Source organism: Narcine bancroftii, chromosome 9 (assembly GCF_036971445.1).
Source record: "Narcine bancroftii isolate sNarBan1 chromosome 9, sNarBan1.hap1, whole genome shotgun sequence".
NCBI classification, from domain to species: domain Eukaryota; kingdom Metazoa; phylum Chordata; class Chondrichthyes; order Torpediniformes; family Narcinidae; genus Narcine; species Narcine bancroftii.
The window spans coordinates 102827625-102852786 of NC_091477.1; the positions used below are offsets into that span (position 1 = coordinate 102827625).

A 25162-nucleotide genomic window follows, 5' to 3' on the forward strand; every position below is an offset into this window, starting at 1 on the left:
AAATTTGCAGTTGAAACAAGTAGGCCCAAAATTCATTGTCAAAGTGATGGTAAATCTAACTGCCTTGTTCATGTTGAAATGTTACAGCAGAAATAGGTGCAGACAGAAGCTGTTTGAATGTAACAAACTGCTGTTTATAATGCATCAACTGGTTACTTACCTCACAGGGGCATCATTTAGTTCCTAACTACAACTTCAAGTGCACTGAGTAGTACAAGTTCCTCCATTTACATAATAAGTATGAAGTCACAGAGTTCTGCAGAACAGGTCTCTCATTTGAATTTGGCCACAGTAAACAATCTAGGCTTATTTCCCTGAATTCAGTCCCTATCTCTTAAACCTTTCTTATCCATATACCTGCCTGCATGCCTTTAGAATGTTACAATTGTCCTCACCTCTACCAAGTCTTCTGGCAACAGGTTCCACATCACCACCATCCTATATCAAAAAAGATCCCCCTTGGTGGGTCCCTTTCAAATTTTTCCTCTCTCATCCCAAATCTCTTCCCTTTAGTTTTAGATTCCCTGTCCCTGGGATTAAAAAAATGTAACTATTTAACTCATCTCAAAAATTTCTACAGGTGTACCATGGAGAGCATTCTGGCTGCTTGCATCACTGCCTTGTATGGAGGCACCAACTCTAAAGCAAGAATAAACTCCAAAGAGTTGTTAACTCAGCCTGCGACATCACAGGCTCCAGACCTCACTCATAATCACTCTAAAGGTGATTATGAACAGTTCTATTAATATTATGCATTTCACTCAAAAACAAAAACAAAATGCACTGATCTTCAAGATCATGCACAAATCTTATTTATTCTGCAATGCTAATATCCTCCAATATTAAGATAACATTTCCATTTTATTTCCAAACATCCTTGATAGGCTCTATCAATGGCCACCGAGTCAAAAGCTGGGGAATGATAGGGTTAAAAAAGCAGCCTCTATCCTCAAAGACCCCCACCAGCCAGGCCGTGCCCTCCTTACTCTGCTACTATTGGGAAAAAGATACAGGAGCCTAAAGATGAGCACTCAATGGCACAAGGACAGCTTCTTCCCCACTCCTGAATAATCAATGAACCAAAGACACTGCCTTACTTTTCATGCCATACTATTTAATTTATTTATTTTTTTAAAGTTTTCAGTAAAGTTATAAGATGGCTATAATATGTATGTTTTCACTATTGACGCTGCTGCAAAACACTGGATTTCATGACTTGTTCATGACAATAAATTTTGATTTTGATCTCATCTATCCCCACACACAACTTTTAAACCACGATAAATTCCCTCCCCCTCAGCTTGCTATACTCAAGATTCTTTTATCATCATGTAATAAAGCAAATGTAATATTACATGAAATTGCATATAGTCTGCCGTAAGGCAAAGATTTGCCCTCAGCTGAAATTGCTCGGTGCCCCTTATAGTCAGAGAAAGCGAAGCAAAAGAGTCACTGAGTATCCATGGATTCACCTCCAGTGCTCCCGTAGCCTCCACAGCAACACAGATCAGTCCAAATCATTGGTGCCCAAGCTCCAGATCCAAACCTCCGATGTGATCTGGAAGCCTTCAGCACCTGAGGCTCCCCTCAAGAACCTTCCCGCCCTCAGGACCCTCTCACATTCGGTTCTGATACTTGATAACCTTCAGTCAGGGTCCATCCAGCCTTCAGTTGTCCACAGCCTCGTGCAATTCATTTGAATGCAAGTCGCCAGCAACCCAGAGCCTGCATAGGTTCCTCGCCTCAAGTCGCCAAAAGCCTGCTGCCTGTGTGTTCTTCAGCCGCAAAGCCCCTCACTGGTCCACTGCAGAGGGTTGTCTCCTCTGCAGGGAGAATTACCCCAGCCTATCCTTATATTTCAGGCCTACCAGTCCCAGTAACATTTCTGTGAATCTTTTCTGCAGCCTTTCCAGCTTAACAAAATCTTTCCCAGAGTCATGTGATGCTGTGAAGCTGGGAAGATGTGCCTTGAGAGCTCCCACTTAAAAACTTTTAAAACGGGGGGGGGGGGGGGGGGAAGAGATTGGTCCCACTGAGGTAACATGGGAAAGAAGACCAGGAGGTAGGCGATTGAGGAGCAAGACCAGCCACTTGACGCTGGCAACCTGCAGGCTCCTGCGCTAATGGCGGGGCCTAGTGCAGAAGGCACGATGTTGGGTTTGCCCAATCAAGATTTTCTGGCAGTGGTGAGGTCGTTGGCGACCCAGATCACAGGTCTGAAACAGCAACTAGACACCAGGCTAAAATAAGTCTCAGAAGGCCTGCTCAAACTGTGAACATCAAATGGGACCTTGACGAATTGAGTAGGGACCCTGGAAGACAAGATGGAGGACATACAGGACAGACAAGGACAAGATGGAGGACATACAGGACAGACAAGAAAAACTGGAGAACTGGGTCATCAAGAAAAAGCAACTGATAGAGAAGTTGGAGTATTTGGAAAATTATAAATCAGTGTAATAATATTAGACTTTTGGGCCTAAAAGAGGGGGGAGGAAGGGAAGGACCCAATGGAGTTCTTCCAACATTGGATCCCCGAACTGTGGGACCGGAAAACAGTGCTAAGGGCATCAATTACCCACTCAAGGGAGACCTGGTGGAATTTCAGGGGGAGACAGATGTTCTTCCCCAACCCAAGCTCTGCACTGCTAAAAACAAAGAAAAGAGTTTGACCAAGTCAAGAAAATACTGAGACACAAAAAAAGTTGAATATGCAATGCTGTTTCTGGCCACCCAAAAAGTTGTGCTGCCTGGAGGGGAGAGGAAGCATTTCAAGGAGCCACGGGAAACTATGCGATGTGCCCAAGTGCTACCGGAAAATGTGTAAGCCCGCAAAACACAGGCTAAACTGAGCCCTCTGAAGGAACTATGGATGGAATGCCTAAGTAGCTACAAGACAATGGGAGCTCACTACAGTTCTACAATTATTGACTCATAAAAAACAATTAAAACAATTATGGACATGGCTGGACAAAGTAACCAGGATTTGACAAAGTTCTCTAATGGTTGAAGGGAATGGGGGACTGTATACTTTTACCTTTTCTATTTTTTTTTTAAAATCTGTAAATAGGAAAAATAATGGGAGCTCGGCGGAAGAGGTGGTAAAAGGTTGCAGTGCAGATCAATCAAGAAAGAAAATGGTACACAAGAAGACTCGTAGTAGGAGGGGAAATGCTACAGGAGTAAGGAGAAGCGCCAAAGCAGAAGACAGGATTACTTTGAATGTTTTATTTGTTAACCTTGATATACAGAGGTTTTTTAAGGTTTATTTTACTTAGTCTAGTTTATGGGGAGAGGGTGGGGGGGGGGGGTTATGCTACTCTTATGTCTATCTTCTCTCTTTTTTCTTTTCCGGCTGATGTGGATGTTGGCATGGGGAGACCATAAACGATGGAAAGGCACGATGAGGGCGCCACTCAAAGATCATCAAATAAGGATGCTGTTAGGTGAAATGATAAGATATAGAAACACAAATGAATAAGACTATCAAATTTATCAGTATTAATGTGAATGGCTTGAACAGCCCCATAAAAAGGAAAAAACTGAAAGCAGAATTTTTTATTTTTTTTTTAAACAGGAAACACGTTTAACGAAAAAGGAACATGACAAACTTAAAAGGGACTGGGTGGACAAATGTTCTCCTCCTCCTTCGGCTCCAAAGCTAGAGGGATAGCCATTTTAATACACAAAAAGGTTCTGATGGTGGTGAATGGTGAGGTTAAAGACCCAGCAGGGAGATTTGTAATGATGCACTGCTGATCATATTCAGACCCATGGACACAACTAAACCTCTATGCGCCGAACTTTGATGATGAGCAGTTTATGCAAAATGCTTTCCTGAGGGTGGTAGAGGGTAAACTGAGTACATTGATGGGTGGAGAACTAAATTTTTGCCTGGACCCCATTCTAGATAAGACAACAAACACACTGGTGAGGTCCAAAGTGGCAAAAAAAACTCTGGCCTTCATGAAAGAATTAAACTTGATAGACATATGGAGACAGAGGACCCACAGGCCGGGGACTATTCCTTCTATTCGAAACCCCATGATTCATACACCAAAATTGACTACTTTTTGGAGTCTGTCAGATGGAGAGCAGAGTCCTTGAGTCAGAATACTTAGTAAGACTAATATCAGATCACTCACTGCTAACTCCACAGATAACAATGTCTGAAAAGGAGGCCAATGCACATAGACGGTGTTTTAATGCTACATTGCTGAGAAATCCAAACTTCTGCTCTTTTGTAAGAGGACAAATTTCCATGCTCTGTGAAATGAACTGCCTCTCAACGGACAACAAATTTTTACTATGGGATACACTAAAGGCCTCCCTAAGGGGGCAGATAACCTCATACACCAATAGTATTTAAAAAAAAACACCTAAGGGAGCTGGAGACACTGGAACAGGAGATCACAAAATTAGAAAAATAATAGCAAACTTTGGGATCAAATAAGAAATATCAGGAATAGGAAAACAAGAAACTTAAATATAATACTCGGCAAATATACAGAGTGGAGGAAAAACGCTCTTGCGATTCAAGCAAAGATATTACAAATTAGGTGAAAAAGCACACAAAATTTTGGCATGGCAACTGAGCACAGAGGAAACTCCAAGGACAATTAATGCAGTTCATTCCAGGCTGGACTAGATAACGCACAACCCAAGAGAAATAAATGATACCTTTAAAACTTATTGTGAGAAATTATATAAATCCAAGGCACCAAAAGATATGGATAAAATTGGGCAGTTCTTGGTGAGAATTGAGCTGCTGAGACTGGCCAAAGAGAACCAGATAGAATTAGATGCCCCACTTCCTAAGGAAGAAATTGAACAGGCCTTGGGAACCTTACAAACAAATAAGTCTCTGGGAGAAGACAGCTTCCCCCCCAAGTTCTATAAGGAATTTAAAGACTTATTGATATCACTGTTAATGCAGGTACTGAGCCAGGCAGCAAGGACACAAACTCTCCTGGAGTCTTTTTTAATAGCCATCGTTGTGGTGAAACCCCCCCCCCCAAAAAAAAAGACCCATATCACTACTAAATGCAGACTACAAAATAATAGCCAAGGCACTGGCCAACAGGTTAGGTCAATATCTCCCCAAACTGATAGATCCAGACCAAGTGGTCTTCATCAGGAAAAAACCCTCTGCCAATAACTTAAATAGACTGCTCAACATTATACATTTGGCACAAACAAAGCAAGATCCAAGTATAATAGTCTCACTGGATGCAGAAAAGGCCTTTGATTGGCTATATAGCCTTTCCTCTTTAAAGTTCTGGAAAAATTTGGAATGGGACAAATATCTGTTAACTGGATAAAAACACTGTACGATAAACCATGGGCAAAAGTCAGTACAAATGGACAAACATCAACATTTAGTAGATCCAGTAGGCAGGGATGCCCTCTGTTGCCAGGGCTGTTTGACCTAGCAATTGAACCATTGGCAGAGGTGATTAGAAAAGATCCATTGATAAAGGGATTCAGAGTGGGTCAATGTGAGCACAAAATAAACTTAATGGCAGATGATATATTGTTGTACCTGACAGACCCAGCCAGGTTCTTCCCAAAACTGCTCGCCACACTGGAAGACTATGGTACAATATCAGGCTACAAGGCCAATATGGGGAAAAAAGTAATATTATACTATTGAATAAATTTAACTATGAAGAACAGCAACTTCATTTGGCAGGATAAAGATTGATAACAATTTGGAAAACCTGTATAAACTTAACTCCCCCCCAACTTGAGAAGATTGAGGGAGATTTGAGGAGGTGGAGGGATCTTCCCATCACTTTAATGGGAAGGGCCAACTGTATAAGGATTAAGGTGGTGCCAGGTCTTCAATACCACTTCCAATCATTGCCAATTCCACTCCCACAATCTTTTTTTTTTTTAAAAATGCTGAATGGCAACATAAGGAAATTTATTTGGAATGGGAAAGTACCCAGACTAGCCCTAAAGAAACTGACATGGGATGACAGCCTGGGAGGGCCAAGATTACCTGATTTTAAGAAATACTATCTAGCACCCAGTCAAGGTTCCTAGCATCCTTCTTTGAAGAGGGGGAAACCACCCATCTGGATGCAAATGGGATTGCACGGTGAAGGATTTCATATACAAATGGGACCCCAAAATCAATAGCAAAAAAAACAGTACTCAAACACCTGATTTAAAATTTGGTCTGAAATTAACGAAAGCACGGGAAAAAAAGTAGAAACACAGCACTGATTCATAATGAATTGATGCCCATGAATAAGGGCAATATAATCTTGGAGATTTCGCACTGACATGGGATCTGATATATCAAGGACTGCTACAAAGGGAGACAACTGTGTCCTTCAAGCAGCTAAGGGGCAAATACAATTTGTCTTATGAAACCTTTCCATTGTTTCCTCCAATTAAGATCATGCCAGGAGGGGCAGGTGGGGCCTCTCAATAACCCTGCCTGTGCCTTGGTGAGGTGGAGAGGTTACTTCGACAGGGAAACGCGTCTAAATTTATATCAAGAATGTATTCGGTACTCCAAGCTGAAAGCCCAAAACAAGAGCTATACAGATCAAAGGAAAGATGGGAGTCGGAGCTGGGCATCACAATTGATGAAAGATGCTGGTCAGACTGGTGCAAGGACAGTGTCGCAACAATCATTAACTCTAGATAGATTGGTTCAGTACAATATTTTGCACCAGCTCTACCTCACACCACAAAAAAATCCACAAAGCAAAGCCAGAGGTGCCAGAAACATGCTCCAACTGCAGAGTGGATCAAGGAACATTTCTTCATGCAACCTAGTCCTGCATAAAAGTAGCTCCATTCTGGCAGGATTTGGCCAACACTAACCAAAACCTTATATCTACTAGGAAACCTTATGGATATAGGCTACAGATTAACCAAATTCTAAATCCAATTCACATTAACCAAATTCTAAATCCAATTCACATTTATATCTCTGGCCATAGCAAAAAAAAGCATATCGATGACCTGGAAGTCCTACTCCCCTCCTCTCATCAGCAAATGGGCTACCGAGATGCCCAGTTGTAGTCCCATGGGAAAAAAAAAATCACCTATAACCTTAGGAACCGACACAGCACTTTTGTTGGAATATGGCAGCCATATTTGAAATAGATAGGAACATGGCTATAGCCACTCACCGACAAAAAGGTTTACAGAGAATTACTAACAGGGAGATTAAGAGAAGTGCCTACACAAGGGGGTGGCCCCATAGGCACATATTGGAAGCACTGATGTCACATCCAGCCTCTCTTTCCTTGTTTCTTTTCCTCTTCTCCTAACTTTTTTTTAATGTCCTGTTTATCTTTCCTTTTCTCTCAGCGGAAACGGGGGCGGGAGACGCATCATATATAAGTAAACTACTGGATGAAATGACATGGTCTATAACAACCAGTGATGTACTCTCCTGTTTATTATTGGAAAATCAAAATTTTTTTTTTTTTTTAAAAAGACCGTCTTTTCTATAGTTGGGTAACCAGAACTACATATAATACACGATTCTTGCCTTTGTACAGTTGAAACTTCAGGTCTGAGTGACAACCCTCCACTCCACTCCACCCTTTGCCTCTTAACATGAAGCAAATCCTGCATCCAATTGGCCAACTCACTCAAGGTCTCATGTGATCTGATCTTGTAGGCCAGCCTACCATACAGGACCTTGTCAAATACCTTGCTAAAGTCCATCACAAGAAGCAATTCCAAGGTTAATTACAGGATTTGTCATTCAATCTCTTTCGTCATGATACAGTGTAGAGTCTCAGGCCTTCAGGGTTTAATAGAGCTTGAGGCATTTTTTTTTTTTTTTTTTAAGTTTGCACGATTCACTCAGACCCCAGATTTTTAAATTTGTTTTTTTTTAAAATTTACAATACAGTAGAAGCAGATTCCAACCATTTAAACCCATGCCACCCAATTACATTCAAATTTTAACCTGCAACAACCTTACATTTGAGGGTGGGAGGAAACTGGAGCATCTGAGGAAAATCCACGCAGATACAGGGAAAATCTGGAAACTCCTTACAGACAGCGCCAGATTCAAACCCGGGTTGCTGCCGAAGTAAATGTTTTGTGCTTAACTGCAATGGTAACCACACTTTAATTTACCTTGCAATATATCATCGGTGTTAAGCCAACTCTTGCAAATTTTGGTTCACTATTATATTTTAGAATAGCAATAAAATCCTCAAATGAAAATCTTCAAGGAATTCATTGATTAATAATGTGTATGGGGGCTTTACAAGAAATGTGGGTATTGAACTTATTTGTATTGGTTAACAATTGTGCTAAAAAACAATACAAAATATTTTTAGTTGGGTGTATTACCAAAATATGGTTTTTTTAAATGCTTAATATATTCTATGGTGCATTTCTTATAGTCAGATACTTTCCAATTAAATGTAAGTTATTGAAGAAAATGACTTGGCAGTAATTAGCCATTTTAGATAGTAAATGCTTGCAGTGAGGTTCCAAGGTTTAAGTTTTTCTATCCATAAACATTGATATAATGCTAAGTTATGAACTATTGTGCGATTATGGGACATAGTTTGGGTACAATTAAAATATTTTGAAACCATAAAGTTGGATCAAGAGCAAATCTGCTTTGCCAGATGGGAATAAATTGTTTTGGCACTTTGCACAAATTAGTCTTCAAGTAACATGTTAGTGAGCAACAATTGGAGTCTGTAGATATGGAGCAGCTTTTGGTTAGTTATATCTCTATAACTCTTTTTGTTTCATAAGTATATATTTGTAGATTAGTACACCTGAAACATGTGCAGAACACATGTACTCTTACAAACATATGAATTAAAAGTGGTAGTTGGTCACTTAGCACCTCATGCCTGCTTTGCTGTTCAATAGCAACTTCCATCCTTGTCTAATCATGGTAACTCTTCACTCCATTTAAAGTATGTACCCACATCTGCCTTCAAATCAACTGTGCTTCTGAAGAAAAGTTTCGATTATTCAAAATGCACTGGGAGGAAAAATTACATCTCATCGCTACCATAAATGGACATTCCCTTATTCTAAAAAAGTGAATCTTAGTTTTAAAAATCATCCTCTTTCTATCCAATCAGGACAACACAGGATCTTGTATGTTTTAGTAAAGCCCCTCTCACTTCTTCTAAGCTCTGGTGATTACAATCCTAGCCTGTCCAAACTTTACTCATATGATATCCCATCCATTCTAGGGACCAGCTCAGTGATCCTTCTCTGAAGTGCTTCAAGTACATTAATATCCTTCCTGAATACGCCCAAGGTTGTCTGATCTCAGAAACTAAGCAGGCTCCAATATTTGGAGGGGAGACTGCTTAGAAACACCAGGTGCTGTAGGTTTCTGTGAGGGGACTCTCTTTCTGCCTTACAGGAGATAAAAGTTAAAGAATTTCATGCATGTTACATTGTAAATTTCGTATTATGTGACAATAATGGAACCTTTACCTTTTTAAATAAGGAGACCAGTACTGAGCACACTACTTCAGGTGTGGTCTCACCAATACGCTACAATTTAAAAAATGACACGAGTATTTTGACATTCAATTCCTATCACAGTAAACAATAACATTCTGTTAGCTTTCCCAATAACCTGCATACAAGCCTTTTTCAAATCACGTTCGAGGCCACTGAATTCTGCAAGCTCTTGTCAATTAAAAAATTATTTTATAACTGTTCTACTGAAACAGATAACTCAGATTTTCCCACATTTTACTCCATTCACCAAATCTCTGACATCTCACTTAAACTAATTATATTCTTTCGTAGCCTTCTTGTTTCCTTCACAACTCACTTTCTGACCTATCTTTTTGCCATCAGTAAATTTAGCAATCATACCTTTAGTCACTTTCATCCACCCCATTAACATAAATTTTAAAAAGCTGAGGTTCCAGCACTGATCCCTGTGAATCAGAACTCATCAATCAAAGACCCATTTATGCCCACTCTCCATTTCCTGTTAGCTCGCCAAGCCTCCACATTAACTTTTGGTTTCCACAAGAACCTTTGTCACAGTATTGTCAAATTAGTTCTGAAAATCTAAATACATCATCTACTTTATTCACAGCAGATATTACTTCTTCCAAAACTCCAGTAAATTGGTCAAACATTTTGCTCTTTCACAATGCCATGGTGACTTTGCCTGATCACCCTGAATTTTCCCCAGTGCCTTGATGAACAGTTGGTCTGTTGTTTGCTGCCTTCAGTCTCCTTTGATTTTTGGCTAAAGGAATTATTTTAGTGGAACCTTTCCAAAATCTAGGGAATTTTGGAAAAGTAAAACTGAAGAATCTCACTGCCATTTCCTTTAAGATACCGACATACTTTTTAAAATGTTTTTATTTACAGCAAGAGTAGAAGCCAATTCTGGCCATTTAACCATGCCACTCAATTGCACCCAAATTAATCTACAACCCTGCATGTTTTCAAGGGTGGAAAGAAACCAGAGCACCAGGAGGAAACCCATGCAGACACAGGGAGAACGTACAAACTCCTCACCGACAGTGCCAGATTCGAACCCCGGTCGTTGGCTCCATAATAACATCAGGCTAACCGCTACGCTATCCGTCCCGAGAATAAAATTAATAAGGACCCAAGGACATGTGAACCTTCAGCTCCAGGAGTTTGTTCAGTAGCACTCACCCAATTACTGTAGTTTCCTGACTACCTCCTTCTCCTTCAGTGACTAATTTACTGCTTTTTCAGGTACCCTCAGAAGCCTGGCACAAAATGCCAGTTTAAATCAACTGCCATCTCTCGAATTTCTAATAATGATCTGATAGAACTAATGTTTACTGTGTTAACTCCTCTTTTGTTAACATCGATAAAAATTTATACTCTTCACCCAATTGAAGGTCACAGAAAAAAAACATTTGGAAAGAACAAATTGCAGTTTCCCTTTGAAATAAACAGTAAATGAGCATGACAGTTCCTAGCTGTTATGACAGCTTCATTATGCATTTGCAGGAGATAAAATCCACATTCAAATACCTAAATTTATTCAACCATACTCTTAAATAAATACATCCAGGGAGTTCTTGTGCAAACTATATAATTTCCTTTGAAATAGCATGCACATTTTTCACTGTATATCGCAAGCATTAATTTAATTGTGTTTTTTTTAGTCCCGAGCTATAAAGAGAGGCCGGTTAGAATGGAATTTTTTTTAATCCCTGGAGTACAGAAAAGGGAAACATATTTTATTTTTTGTTTAAACGAAACACCATGGTAAAACCACTAATGGTCCATGAAACCTGTGCTGCCCCAATTACACTCAATTAACCTACCAATGTTTTGAAGGGTGGAATTAAATTGGAGCCCCCGGATAAAACCCAAACAGGTGATGGGGAGAACATACAGACAGCACTGGATTCGAACCTAGATCACTGGCTCTACAATACACTAACCACATCACCAATATAAAGATTTCTAAAATAATGAGAGGTATCCACAATGTAAATAGTCATAGACTTTTTTTTTCTTCAGGGTAGGAATTTAAAACTAGGGGCATAGATTTAAGGTGAGATGGGAAATATTGGTAAGTGATTGGAGGAGCATCTTCTCCATACAGAGGGTTAATAATATATGGATTGACCTGTCAGAGGAAGTGTTAATGACGGAGATAAATGTAACATTTAAAAGACGTTTAGACATATACAAGAACAGGAAAGATAGAGAGATATGGGCCATATGCAGGCAGATGGGGCTTACATGGACAATTTGAGCCAAGGAGCCGGTTTCCATAGTATAGAACACTATGCCACCTTAACTAAGCTTATTTACAGGGCAGTACATACCCCAGCAGTCAGGCAACTTCTGCACGTTTCTGTTTGATGACCGTCCCTCCAATCTTGGAGAAGTTGGGAAATAAGCATGTTTAAAGTGAATGAGAAGGTGAGGATGGGGTGTGAGAAGGTGAGGATGGGGTGTGGAATAAGGGGTTGTTTGTGATAAGGTGGCAACTGAGGGACTGAATGACAGGTAAATGAGAGCAGCAAAGGCCTGATAATCACAGCCTATCTGTCTGGGGAAGACGTGAACAGAAGATAAATGAGCACTGAAAGGTGCTGGAACTGTGAGATACAAAACATTGCACTGGTGAATACCGATGTGACTTGAAACAGCTGATTATCTGGAGAACTCAATGTCGACTGTTAAGGACTGCAATTTGCCTCGCTGAAGGATGAGAAATTGTTCCTCAAGCTTACACTGAGCTGTCTACTACAGAAAGGTCAAAGTGATAATGGGATAGCAGATTAAAATGACAGGTACCTGGAAGCACAGGGTCACTTTTGCAACATGAACAGAGGGGTTCTAACATGTGGTCACTCGATCTGCATTTGGTTTCTCCACTGGGGACGAGAGCACACTGCGATCATTAAGCACAGGACAAGGAATTGGAAGAATTAGAAGTGAATTAGTACTGCACCTGAAGAGTGTTTCGATCCTGAAGGGAAAGGAAGCGATAAAAGGGCAAGCCCATAGGTCGCTGAAAGTGGCAACAAAAGTGGGTAGGGTAGATCAGATGTATGGCAAGCATGCCTTCATCAGCCAGAGTTTGAGTATTAAAGTGGGAAATTAAAGTCAAGTTGTGTCATGTGACACCCAGAACTGCATACAATGTTCCAAATGTGACTTCGCCAAAGTGCTACCTACCAGCAACTGGTCTTCTTAACTTTTATACTCAGTGCCCCGGCTGATAAAGGCAAGTATGCCACACACTTTCTTTATGAGCATGTTTGGTTGTGTTGCTCTTCCGACTTTTGCACATCAACACTCTTAAGAGTCCCTGAGTATAACACCTTATACTTAGTCCAGTCTATTGTGTACAGTTCTGGTTACTGGCCCTCTGGAAGGATGTGGAGACTTTGGAGAGAATACAGACAAGGTTTACAAGAATCTTGCCTGGGTTGGAGTGCATTAGCTACAAGGAGAGCTTGGACAAACAAGTTGTTGCACTGGGGCATTGGAGTCTGGGTAGTGAACACCTAATTCCTCTCTGATTCTTCTGTTCCCCTTCTCAAATTCTTTTCCTCAATCTCATTGGATAGATTAGCAACAAAACCCCATTCACAAACCTATTGTGACCACATCTTCTCAAACCCTCTTCCCATAAAGACTCCATTCCATTTTTCCAGTTTCCCTGTCTCCCTCATCTCTGTTCTAATGACATTCTCCACACAAGTCTTTCCAAGATGTCTCCTTTTCCATAGTTGACAGAACCCCAAGCAGCATTTATTCCATTTCCTACACCTCTGATCTCACTACCCACTCTTCTCACCCAGATTAAGGATAGGCTCCACAGCCCTCAACTCCTTCCCCCAACAGCCTCTGCATTCAACTGATCCTGAACATCTTCCACAGTTTTGCCAGATTCAGTATGATGCCATCGTTAAACTTATTTTCCCCTCAGCAACAACCTGGTTCCCTCTTGTAACCACAGTAAATGCAACAGCTCCCTTTCTCATACAAATCACATGCAGGAGTAGGCAATTCAGGCATTTGACCATGATCAAATTAATCCTGACTCATTGCACAACATCCAATCTCGTCTGCCTGCTCTCCAGTTAATTCTCAGAGATATTGGTCCACGATATCCTCCTCCATTGTATTGCTGTTAGCTTGGTTATCAAAATCCATAGTCATATTAAAGTCACCTATCAAAGTGTGTCTTTCAGAACCATCGGCCTCTTCCATTGTTTCTTCCCCCTACCCCCATATTCACTAATCAATCTCCCCTCCTTTCCCCCATACTTTTAATTGGGCTTCTGCCCATTCCCTGCTACTCCCAATGAAGGGAGTCAGTCTGAAATGTTAGCAATCTATTGCTTTCCATGAATGGTGCTTGACCCACTGAGTTCCTCCAGCAATTGTGCATTGCTCCCCAAATAGTGGCTGCTTTGTGGAACACCTCTGTTCAGTCCACAAGATTAATCAAGCATCTGGTGCTAGAATTTGAGTTTTCCAGGCATACAGGAGGCTGTAGATTCTGGAATCTGAAGCTAAACACAATCGTCTGGAGGAACTGAGTGGGTCAAGGGACATCAGTGAGGGTTAAAAAAGGATGGTTAATATTTTGTGACATAAACCAAGAGGTGCACTGTGGGAAGACGAGTCATACAGAGTCAAGTGGGTGATTGGAAGGCAAAGGCTGCCAGTACTGGAATCTGAGAAGAATAGGTGAGAATGGTGGTTAAAGTGAGACCAGATGGAACTGAAGGGGAAATGGGGATTCTCCATCTTTAACCTCTTCCACCATTCCAATGCAAGTTTGGGGAATAGCACACCTTCTGACTAAATCTATTACGGTACTCGGATCGCAATGTCAGATAGTGTTCCCAGCTATTATCAGAAGCAGTCAGTTCTCAGGAAACGTCTGCAACTCACTTCATGGATCCAGCTTAACATGCCTTCATTGCAAATTTGGAGCAACCACTTTTCCAAATGTTGTTCCTTCTTCTCTGTTCCCATTCATCCTGTTTTACTTGTAATTCCCCCCAGAGAAGCCAGCACTTCCAAATCTCTCTCACCCTGCACTGTCACCATATGTGTAATTCAATTCCTGGGTCCCCTATGACACAAATTTCTGTGCAGCACGCCAATGTGCCCTGTTGGAGTCCCCCCCCCCCCCCCCCCCACACAAGTACGCATATACCCGTTTGTCTGCAGCAAGTAAAAATGTTGGTGCGTATGTACATTGTTCATTACATAAACTCATTATCATTTAGCAACTCGATCCTTCTCTGCAAATTAAAATAGGTTTGAATTCAAGCTTTTGAAGGGAAAGTCAGCCTGAAGCATTGGCTAAGTCCCTCTCACATGTGCTGCCTGACCCACCCAGTTTTCCAGCATTCTCCATTTCAGTTCCTTCTTTGCTACCTGATGCAACCTGCGAGAATTCCATTAAAATAGAGCTAAATCTCTTAATTCCAATGAATGAAATAGCTGCACCAAGATCATTCAAATCCCAGACCACACATCCCAACACTAGTTGCATACCTTTTTCTTCCCACTTTAAGCAATCCCTCCTAATCTCAGAGCACTGATGGCATCGGGATTGGTTCAGGTGGAATGGGAGTTGGGGGGAGGGGTGCAATTTGAAAACCACTGGTCTAACTCAATCCCACATCAATGAGAACATTGACTTCAATTAATGAATTACAATGCAATTAAGGGGCAGACCAAATATGAAACACTTAAGAATCTGCCTGGTTTCCTTCCCATAGGTTAAGGACAAACATAGAAGAGTCATTTAATAGTATTCTACAGCACTGCCTTAGATTACCCATCCAACGGGACGGACCCGCACCTCGGCAGTTTCCGGGCTGTCGACTGATAGCTGGTGTGCCAGTCTTCGCACCAGGGAGGTGGTCGTATTTCCCAACGGAAAGAGAGCCGCGGCCGACTTCACCTCCTTCCACTCCACGCGTAAGGTCGTATCGACTGCCACTGTGAAAGAGAAAGAGCAACACCTCGTTCACCCAGCCCATTCAATCGGCCTCGGTTCCCATTGCAATACCTTGGGCAGGAGGCGGGCGGGTTCTCCGTGTGCCCGAGCGAGCACCGGTCCTCGCAGCCGCTGTGCGCGCACGTCGCGACGGCAGCCCCGGCGGATTCGCTCGCTCCAGAACACAGCGGCCACGCTGACACCCAGGGAAGACGAGCACAAAACACCGGGACGCGGCGATGGACGTTGCCAAGGAAACGCATTCCTTGCAACTCCCACGCAGGGAAGCGAGCGCGGTCCTTAAAGGGGCGTCTCATTTGGCCCCCGTTCGAATGGCAGAACAGGCTCGACGGGCCGAACAGGCTCATTCTGCTCATATCCCCACACACATTTTAAAATTTTCACCCTATGAACCATACTGACCAAAATACACGTTACCCTTTCCCTCTTGAATATACACAGTGTCATTCCCCCCCCCCCTCTCTCTTTCCTTCCCGGCCCCCTCCCCACCCTCAACATATACGATACATTAAACAACGTCATCACACAATGAAACTAAACAAGAAAATTGTGTCATCTACTTTTCCACACTGGGTCAGTTCATTTCTTCTCATTTTCAGCGCCTTTTATTTAGGATTACACCCTCCTTATCGAAGACAACCTGCCGGCATTGACGCCAGTGAGTTGTCCTCACTGGTTTCAAGCTAAGAAGGCTACCAGAGACGTGCTGTTGTCAAGTGGCACGGTCTAATAATCTGTTATTAAAGAAATTTTTACTGCCCTAAGTCTAAACAAAATCAAAATCGGTCTTCACTTGAAATTTAGAAAATAATTGATTTACTCTGTGGCCAAAATACGTTTGGAGCCCTCCCACTCTCGCAGGACGAGTGAAGCATTCCATTGGCAAAAACATAGCCATCTACAGTCTGGAAGTATTTGGTGTTCATTTGAATGCAATGGATTGCAGTAGAAATGTTATGACAGCAATATTATTTAGACTGATTCTTTTCAGGATCAACAAGACAGAATTGGGTGTCAACGTGTTAGCCTATTCTCTCCGGTTTTCCAAATGATCCGATGAAGACAGGGCTCAATCCCAAATTGGAGGAAAGGCAAAGTTGGAACAATTGTGCCCTGGGCGCAAATTTATTCACAATGAGTTACTAATGTTGCAATAATCGAACAAACCAGGTAAGAGTGACAAATAATGGACACACTCGAAATGCAATTGAACGACACAATGGCGGAATTTCGGCGAATAATCGTCTTTTCGGAGCCTCATCCGGTCGATTCCACTGAGCAAACGTGGTTCTCATCCCAGGCGAGAAGGTGCCAAGAGGAGAGTCGGCACAACTTGTCCACAAAGCAAACCCTGCCCACTCCTTCCACCTCGAGCAAGTTAACACTCTCAGTGTTTTGCTCTGCTTTCATTATTTACTGCGCCCACAAAAAAACATGAGGGTTTTGTGCTTTAACTGCGAAGCCAAGCCGCAATGCTCCCCTGCTCAACAAGTCATTCATTCCCGGCCTGTTGCTCCTCTCCGAACCAAAGGTCAAGTCCAAATGGAGGGTCTGCCTCAATCAACCTGCTGTTAGAGGATCGGGGGTTAGAACCAAGTTTGATAGCGAGTCCTGAAAACTAGGAGGCACTGGTTTTCATTTCAATCCAATGCCGCAAATATGAACAGCTTGTTTTCTTTATTAGCATAAGAAATAGGAGTAGGCCATCCGGCCCGTCGATCCTACTCCGCCATTGAATGAAATCATGGCTGATCTGAGAATGGGCTCATCCCCACCGACCTGCCCCATATCCCTCAATTACCATCAATCAAACCTTGTCCTTACTGAGGTCGCCTCCCCTGCGACAATGGACAGATTCGCCGCCCTCTGGAAAGGGAAAAGCCGAGGGAGGGCGGGAAAGCTAAAGGTATGAATGAACTGGAGATGGGTATGTATTGGGATCAGGAAACGAGCACATATCTGGCCTGTTCCGATCGTCCGGAAAAATTGAAGCTCTAGTGTCGCTGTTAAATCAGTACCACGAGTGATCGTCACCCCTGGCCCCGCGAAATCACCAGGTTTACACGTGATACATATTCATTAAACTAGGAGGTTGAAAGAACAGGTCTGCGGTTGGACAATCTTGATTTTAAAAACTTAATCCAAAAGTAACTGCTGCGAAATATTCTCCCAGGGTGGAGTTGCAATTGCATTGCTCTGCTCTCATGGTAACTGTTCTGTAAGTAAAATTAGTAATTTCCCCTGGAGAGAAACCGGATACTTTATCATTAAACATGTATTACACGCGAAGAAAGTTTGGAAATTAGGTTTACGATCCTACATACAACATTGTTATCAAAAGGTGCGTCAAAAATGTCAAACTGGCTTAAATCTGATTTAATTTTTTTTTTAAAAAGTGATTGTTGTCCAATGGAAGCAGGATTAGGGACGGGGGTCTGTGCACAGGGCAATGACCTGGATGCGAATGAAATGTGTTGTCGCACCGACGAAGACAGGATTGATTTGCTTTGCTGTTGGCCACCTTCGCTGCCCCGAATCATCTTTGCTGCCAAATGAAGCCACTTTCCATGTGATGAGCCCACCTGTTCCCACTAACGTGGAGGAGCCGCTGGCTCTAGACCAGCGGTTCTCAACCTTTTTATTTCCACTCACGTACCCTCTGCCATAGGTGTGTGGGAAGGGAAGGTTGAGAATCACTCGACCCAATTGTCACTAAAATATTTCGCTTAAGAAAAATGGTTATTGGCCCATTTCCTTTGGAGTGATGAAACCCTGCACATAGCGAGTCAAGAAGGAAAACTGTGGTTTTCAAACTTTTTCTTACCACCCACATACCACCTTAAGCAATCCCTTGCTCATCACAGAGCACCTATGGAGTAGGGAATAGTTAAAAAGGGAGGTGAGTGGGAAGGGATGAAAACCACTAGAGAATACTCATTTTATTTCTCTCTCAGGGTGCATTTAGGCACCACCTTGATCTGCCCTGATTGAGCAATGTCTATGGGGAGACCCGGTGGCTCCGTGCTGGGCCACACCCAATGGAAAGAGGTCGCCGGCTGTGACACGACACAGCTGACATGCCCGTTTCCTTGATCAAAGTTGTGAACCAGCGGTTTTGCAAAGTTCATGAACCCCTCACACCATTTGATCAGGTCAAATATCGTGGCGTAGAACTGTGGCACCAGTGATCCAGATTGGAGTCCAAAATTACTCCTGGCGGATACTCTTCGTGAAGTCAGTGACCAGCAATGGCCCAGGAGATGCACCTTCTTTGTTCATTCAGCTGGGTGGTTGAACGTTTCATACCCCCGGTTTCACGCCGTTTCCCCATCAGTGACGCTTTCTGCCCCACTCTCCCACCGCAGTGATGAAAACCCCGCCGGGAAATCAGAGTCAACCCCCGGCTCGAGTCGCTGCTCAACCGGTAGATTTCAACCGTGAAGTGGCAGGGTTAAGGCAATCTCGGGGGGGGGAACACGCAATCGGGGAAAATGTTACAAAATGGCCCTTAAAATCAAGGCCATTTGGATCGGATCGCGCACAATATCGGGGGGAGGGGGGGGAAGGGGGAGGGGGGGGAAGGGGGAGGGGGGGGAAGGGGGAGGGGGGGGAAGGGGGAGGGGGGGGAAGGGGGAGGGGGGGGAAGGGGGAGGGGGGGGAAGGGGGAGGGGGGGGAAGGGGGAGGGGGGGGAAGGGGGAGGGGGGGGAAGGGGGAGGGGGGGGAAGGGGGAGGGGGGGGAAGGGGGAGGGGGGGGAAGGGGGAGGGGGGGGAAGGGGGAGGGGGGGGAAGGGGGAGGGGGGGAAGGGGGAGGGGGGGAAGGGGGAGGGGGGAAGGGGGAGGGGGGGAAGGGGGAGGGGGGGAAGGGGGAGGGGGGAAGGGGGAGGGGGGAAGGGGGAGGGGGGGAAGGGGGAGGGGGGGGAAGGGGGAGGGGGGGAAGGGGGAGGGGGGGAAGGGGGAGGGGGGGAAGGGGGAGGGGGGGAAGGGGGAGGGGGGGAGGGGAGAGGGGGGGAGGGGAGAGGGGGGGAGGGGAGAGGGGGGGAGGGGAGAGGGGGGGAGGGGAGAGGGGGGGGAGGGGAGAGGGGGGGGAGGGGAGAGGGGGGGGAGGGGAGAGGGGGGGAGGGGAGAGGGGGGGGAGGGGAGAGGGGGGGGAGGGGAGAGGGGGGGGAGGGGAGAGGGGGGGGAGGGGAGAGGGGGGAGGGGAGAGGGGGGGAGGGGAGAGGGGGGGAGGGGAGAGGGGGGAGGGGAGAGGGGGGGAGGGGGGAGAGGGGGGGAGGGGGGAGAGGGGGGGAGGGGGGAGAGGGGGGGAGAGGGGGGGAGGGGGGAGAGGGGGGAGAGGGGGAGAGGGGGGAACCCTGACTGCATAACTCAACGATGGGGAATTACGATTGCCTCGTTGGTGCGTTCAAAGACAGCTCGCCTTGTAACGGGAAGCATCATTAATGACTAGAATCTGCGTGCACAGACGAATATCAAATCGAGCCCCTTGGCCGGTGGTGGCCCATTGAAGGGGGTGCATGGTTCGCGTTCAAATCCTGGCTTCGTTGAGCAGAGCTGCTCCCTCTCAGTGCGAGTCTCCACTCCCTCCGACCCTTTGCTTTTTATTCGAGGCCGTGCAATTGAACTCTGCCCAGCCTTGAGCACAAGAAGAAAGCGAAGCTTACCAATCGTCGTTTTGGAGCCTATACAGCCCATAATCGGCGCTTTCGGATGAAAATATTAACCCTTGCTCCAGACTGGAAACATGTCCACAGTACCTCATGGAAATTGAACTCGCTGGGTCTGAAGGCTTGTCCCGGCAGGGAAATGTGTCAATGAATAGACGAGTTTGCCTCCTGGCTGGGTCGAGATGCTCGCCTGCAGATTCGCCTTTTGCACGTAAGACGGGCGGGTTTGCGCGGGGCGCGACGGACTCTGAGGGAGTTCTGGCTGCTGGTGGGATCTTTTATGGACCGTCTTTGGATGGGCGTTCACTCGTTCTGCCTCTCCTTGTTCGAGGCTGATGGTCCCTGCCGGCAACCTGCTGGAAGTACACAATTAAATCCGCAGGCGCTGCTGCGGTGAACGGGTTATAATAAAAGGACCCTCATACAGTCGATCTAACGTTTCATTTTGGCGAGGTCCGCGGAGCCTCTTGGTTAAATCTCTCCGCAAGGCGGTCTGGGCAATGGGGAGGAAGCCGGCCCATTGTCTTTGCAGCTGTATCATATTGAGGCACTTACACGACTAGCGAGAGCGGAGTGTCCGTTTGTGTTGAAAGTAGCCTCTAGTCCACATCCTCGCCCTGGGTCCACAACCTCGCCCTGGATCCACAACCTCGCCCAGGGTCCACAACCTCGCCCAGGGTCCACAACCTCGCCCAGGGTCCACAACCTCGCCCAGGGTCCACATCCTCGCCCAGGGTCCACAACCTCGCCCTGGGTCCACATCCTCACCCAGGGTCCACAAACTCGCCCAGGGTCCACAACCTCGCCCAGGGTCCACAACCTCGCCCAGGGTCCACAACCTTGCCCAGGGTCTCTCGTGATCTCTGCCTGAATCAGCCCTTTGCCAAACAGAGGACAGCAGGAGCAAACTGTTCAACTCTTTCACCCTGGAGTTTGAAATCCAACGAATTGGATCTTGTTGTGAGAAGTGACTGCCCCTCCCCGATTTTCTAAGAGTTGGGGGTGAATCGGAGCCCTTCTGAAATCTCTTGTGAGTGAATGAAGGGAAGCCTAAGCGACTCAGCAACTCCTGCAGCATCCGTGAATATTTCCAGATGAAGAGTCCCAACCCGAAGCTGTAATGGACCACTTTCTCTCCATGAATGCTGTCCGCCCAACTTGGTCCCTCCAGCGTCTCTCTGTTCACTCACTATTCCAGCATTCGTAGTTGATGTTTTGTTGTTTTTATCTACAGAGGTGTGGTGGAAAGTGTGCTGACCAGCTGGATCACGGGGACACCAATACCCCTGAGTGTAAAGCCCTTCAACAGGTGGTGGGCATCACGGATAAAACACTGGTCACCATGGAGAACATCTCCAGGGTCCACAACCTCGACCAGGGTCCACATCCTCGACCAGGGTCCACATCCTCGCTCAGGGTCCACATCCTCGCTCAGGGTCCACATCCTCGCTCAGGGTCCACATCCTCGCTCAGGATCCACAACCTCGCCCAGGGTCCACAACCTCGCCCAGGGTCCACAACCTCGCCCTGGGTCCACATCCTCACCCAGGGTCCACAAACTCGCCCAGGGTCCACAACCTCGCCCAGGGTCCACAACCTCGCCCAGGGTCCACAACCTCGCCCTGGATCCACATTCTCGCCCAGGGTCTCTCGTGATCTCTGCCTGAATCAGCCCTTTGCCAAACAGAGGACAGCAGGAGCAAACTGTTCAACTCTTTCACCCTGGAGTTTGAAATCCAACGAATTGGATCTTGTTGTGAGAAGTGACTGCCCCTCCCCGATTTTCTAAGAGTTGGGGGTGAATCGGAGCCCTTCTGAAATCTCTTGTGAGTGAATGAAGGGAAGCCTAATATGCCATCTGAGAGCAGCAACAACCATCAAAGATCGACACAATTATTAAACTGGAGAAAATCAAAAACCCATAAAGACAGATCACCGGACATGTTTTTGGACAAATGGAAACCTCCTTATAGATTTTTCTCCGAATTATGATTGCTTATGGAGTAAAAGACTAACTGTGAGATGGTTGCACCTGTACAATTGGCAATAGACCAATGATATTGTCAGCAAAGGTGCCAAGGTGATCAGGGGTGGGGTTCCAGGCAGGTATCTAAGGGTACATGTGAATGTTTGTGTATATGTGTGTTGCGTTTTCGGTTAAAAAATGAAAATAGGAGCCAATGTTCAGCTGTATAATGTGTAAAAAGTTGTTTTGGATGCTCAGTAAATACATTTTTAAAAAAAAGATCCATACTACCCAGCAAACGCTCTGTTTTCACTGCTACCCTTAGCAAAGACTGGCACTATTAGGTTCAGGAACAGCTGCTACACCTCCACCATCAGACTCATCAACAATAAACTCAATCAGGGACTCATTTAAGGACTCCTATTGCTGCACTTTATTGATTTTTTCACTCTATTGCACAGTTTGTTTACATTTCTTTATTTGTGTACATGTTGTTTGAGTCTGCATTTTTTTTTGCACTGCCAATAAATGGTAATTCTCCATTGCCCACAGGAAAAGGAATCTCAGGGTTGTATGTGATGTCACGTATGTACTCTGACAATAAATCTGACACCTGAATCTGATTATCTCTCACCGCCTTTCTGTGCTGTGTTTAAGTTCTGTATCATTCCACTTTCCCTGGTGTGGAATTGCTGCAGGAAAATGGCCCAGTGATGCACCTGGGTTTCAAGGAGTCCCAAAACCTTGAGATGGTTTTCGTGATAGCTTGCTTTACTAAATGGAATTGTTGGCTTTGTGCTCATCAGATATCCATCAAAACACATGGACTGTGCCCCAAACTCGATGCTTCACTGTAGGTCGCACTGTACAGATCAACTGAGATTTAATCAATGGAGCCTAAAGGGGAAAGCTACTCCATCAGTGATATATTGATATAAACCATCAAAGAGGAGATGAGTACAACAAAATTACATTGTGCAAAGCATGAGATTATGTGAACCGCTTCCATAGAGACATGTCTATTGTAATGGATTTATGTTAATCTTTAATGTTAAACTTTATTTCTCATATATAAAAACGTCTTAGTAAATTGTAGAGTTAAAAGATTGCATATGTATTCTTAATAAGTTAGTTTGTGTGGTTACAGGGGCATAAAGACTACACATTAGCATTTTAAACACACGTGGTCCTCTGAGATAAAAGACAGAAGCTAGTTTGAAGCAAAAATGATGCTGATGAAGTTAGAGTCAAGAAGATAAAAAGGATTTATGATGGCTTTTAAGATATTGGAAACAATAGGGGTTAGTTCAGAAGCAACTGTATAAATGCACAGCCATTTTAGTTCTGAGGAAAGCAGACTTCTTGAAGACATAAGTGGACTTAAATGCTTTGAGCACATTCGTGTCAAAAAACCTTATGAGCTTCAAAGACAGAAAGGATGTCACATACCATGTGACATGAAAAATATATTATCGAAATGAGAGCAAAGGGATCAATTCAGCTTGGAGTTTACAGAAGTCAAAACCCTGTGACACATAGGGGTTGAAACCTTGTGAAAGATAGAGTTAAGTTACAGTAACTAGAATTGGTGCTGTTGTTAGTGTGTTACTCCTAGGAAAGGGGGAATACAGGATCAGTGGTTTTTGAAAAATCTTTGAAAAAGAGGACAGATTTCTACTGGGTCTATTTTTGTATGGCTACTTCGTTTAACTCTTGTCTAGGTTTGTGAATTCATTGTAGAAGAAAATAACCATATTGTGAGTAAAGAGGCCTGAAGATATGATGTTTAAAAGTGCTTTATAATTATTTCTGAACTGAGAATATAAGACCTTCAAGCAAGACTAAAATGAGGCTGAACTTTTAAAGATTGACTTTTCAGAGTGGATCTTTAAATATAAACACACACATTTACATTTACATAGTAGGGTTAAGTTTAGAGATAAGTAAGAAATGTTATATTGTTAATAGTTTAATTAAAAAACTATTATTTTGAATTTACCATTGTTTGGTTCCTTTGTTAGTGCTAATAAAGCCCCTTTAGTCCCAAAAATAATTAAGAGGGTTGTTAGTTTTGGACACTATCCTCAATTTGAATGATGCTACTTCACAACAAAAGAAAACCATCTTATCTGGTGAATAGCATTTTGAAAGTAACAGTCCTTTTGCATTAATTTCGACAAATTTTTACTTCATTGGTCATACTGTGAAAGGATTAAGCAGTTGAGTAAATGGAATGATTAATTAACAAGGGCTTTCAAGTGATCAGAATCTCAAGTGATCGTTTTCTATGTATAGGCATTCAAGAAAATATTTAATTCAATGTCCCAAAGCACATTCAATAATTTACATATAGAGTTAAACAAGAAAATCTGTAGATGCAGAGGTACACAAAAGTGCTAGAGAAACTCAACAGGTCATGCAACATCCACAGGAAGTAAAAGACACCTGATATTTTGGGTGGAGCCCTTATATTGAAGAACTTTTGTGTAGTGCAGTGATTTACATAGGACCTGTGGTGTGAGAAATGTAGTGACTGTGCATAGCAAATTCCAACAAGTTACATTGTAATAATAACCAGATTGTTGAGTGAGAGATGAAAATTGGCCAGGTCAGTGGGGACAGAGCCCAACCTTATCCCCTAATCATTGAAATATCTCTCATGTTCACTTGAGGTGAAAGACTTGGTTTTAATTTCAAGTCTTCATCAGTGAAGCAGTCACTCAGTGCTACTCTTAAATGGAAAACCAATAAAACTATGGATGCTGGAATGTGAAACAGAAACAAAAATGCTGGAAGAACTCAGTCAGCCAAGCAGCATTAGTGGTAAGAGAAAACTAAATGTTTCTGACTCAGTGATAAGAGTGGGAAATACTCGTTGAGCCACAACTGACATGCCCAGCGCAAGAATACCTTGTGCTTGTTCCCACACCTGCTGAAATGTCAGGCACCCACTTTTATTTCAACCTGAATGGCAGTGTAAGACAGGACCGCCATATAACTGTCTCAGTAGCCCCACTCCAAGCAATTTTCAAGGATCAACATCGACAGGTTTTGGACAA

At 44.0% G+C, this 25162-nt stretch overlaps 1 protein-coding gene across 5 annotated transcripts in view; it reads right to left on the reverse strand.

Annotated features, from left to right (window-relative positions):
* The window catches only part of LOC138742542 (protein FAM131A-like), a 51256-nt gene extending 30807 nt beyond the window's left edge, over positions 1–20449 (reverse strand). Inside the window, exons 1-2 of one of the 5 annotated variants that reach the window (XM_069897086.1) lie at positions 20135–20449; positions 15314–15453 (exon numbers count right to left, since the gene is read on the reverse strand). In XM_069897086.1, the coding sequence (XP_069753187.1) occupies positions 15314–15453; positions 20135–20165 (171 nt within the window). In that variant the 5' untranslated portion in view covers positions 20166–20449. Of the gene's footprint in view, positions 1–15313; positions 15454–15523; positions 15673–16032; positions 16253–16292; positions 16619–20134 lie in introns of those variants that run through there. The other 4 variants (XM_069897085.1, XM_069897087.1, XM_069897088.1 and 1 more) reach the window with 4 other exon arrangements.
* Positions 20450–25162: the final 4713 nt, after the last annotated feature.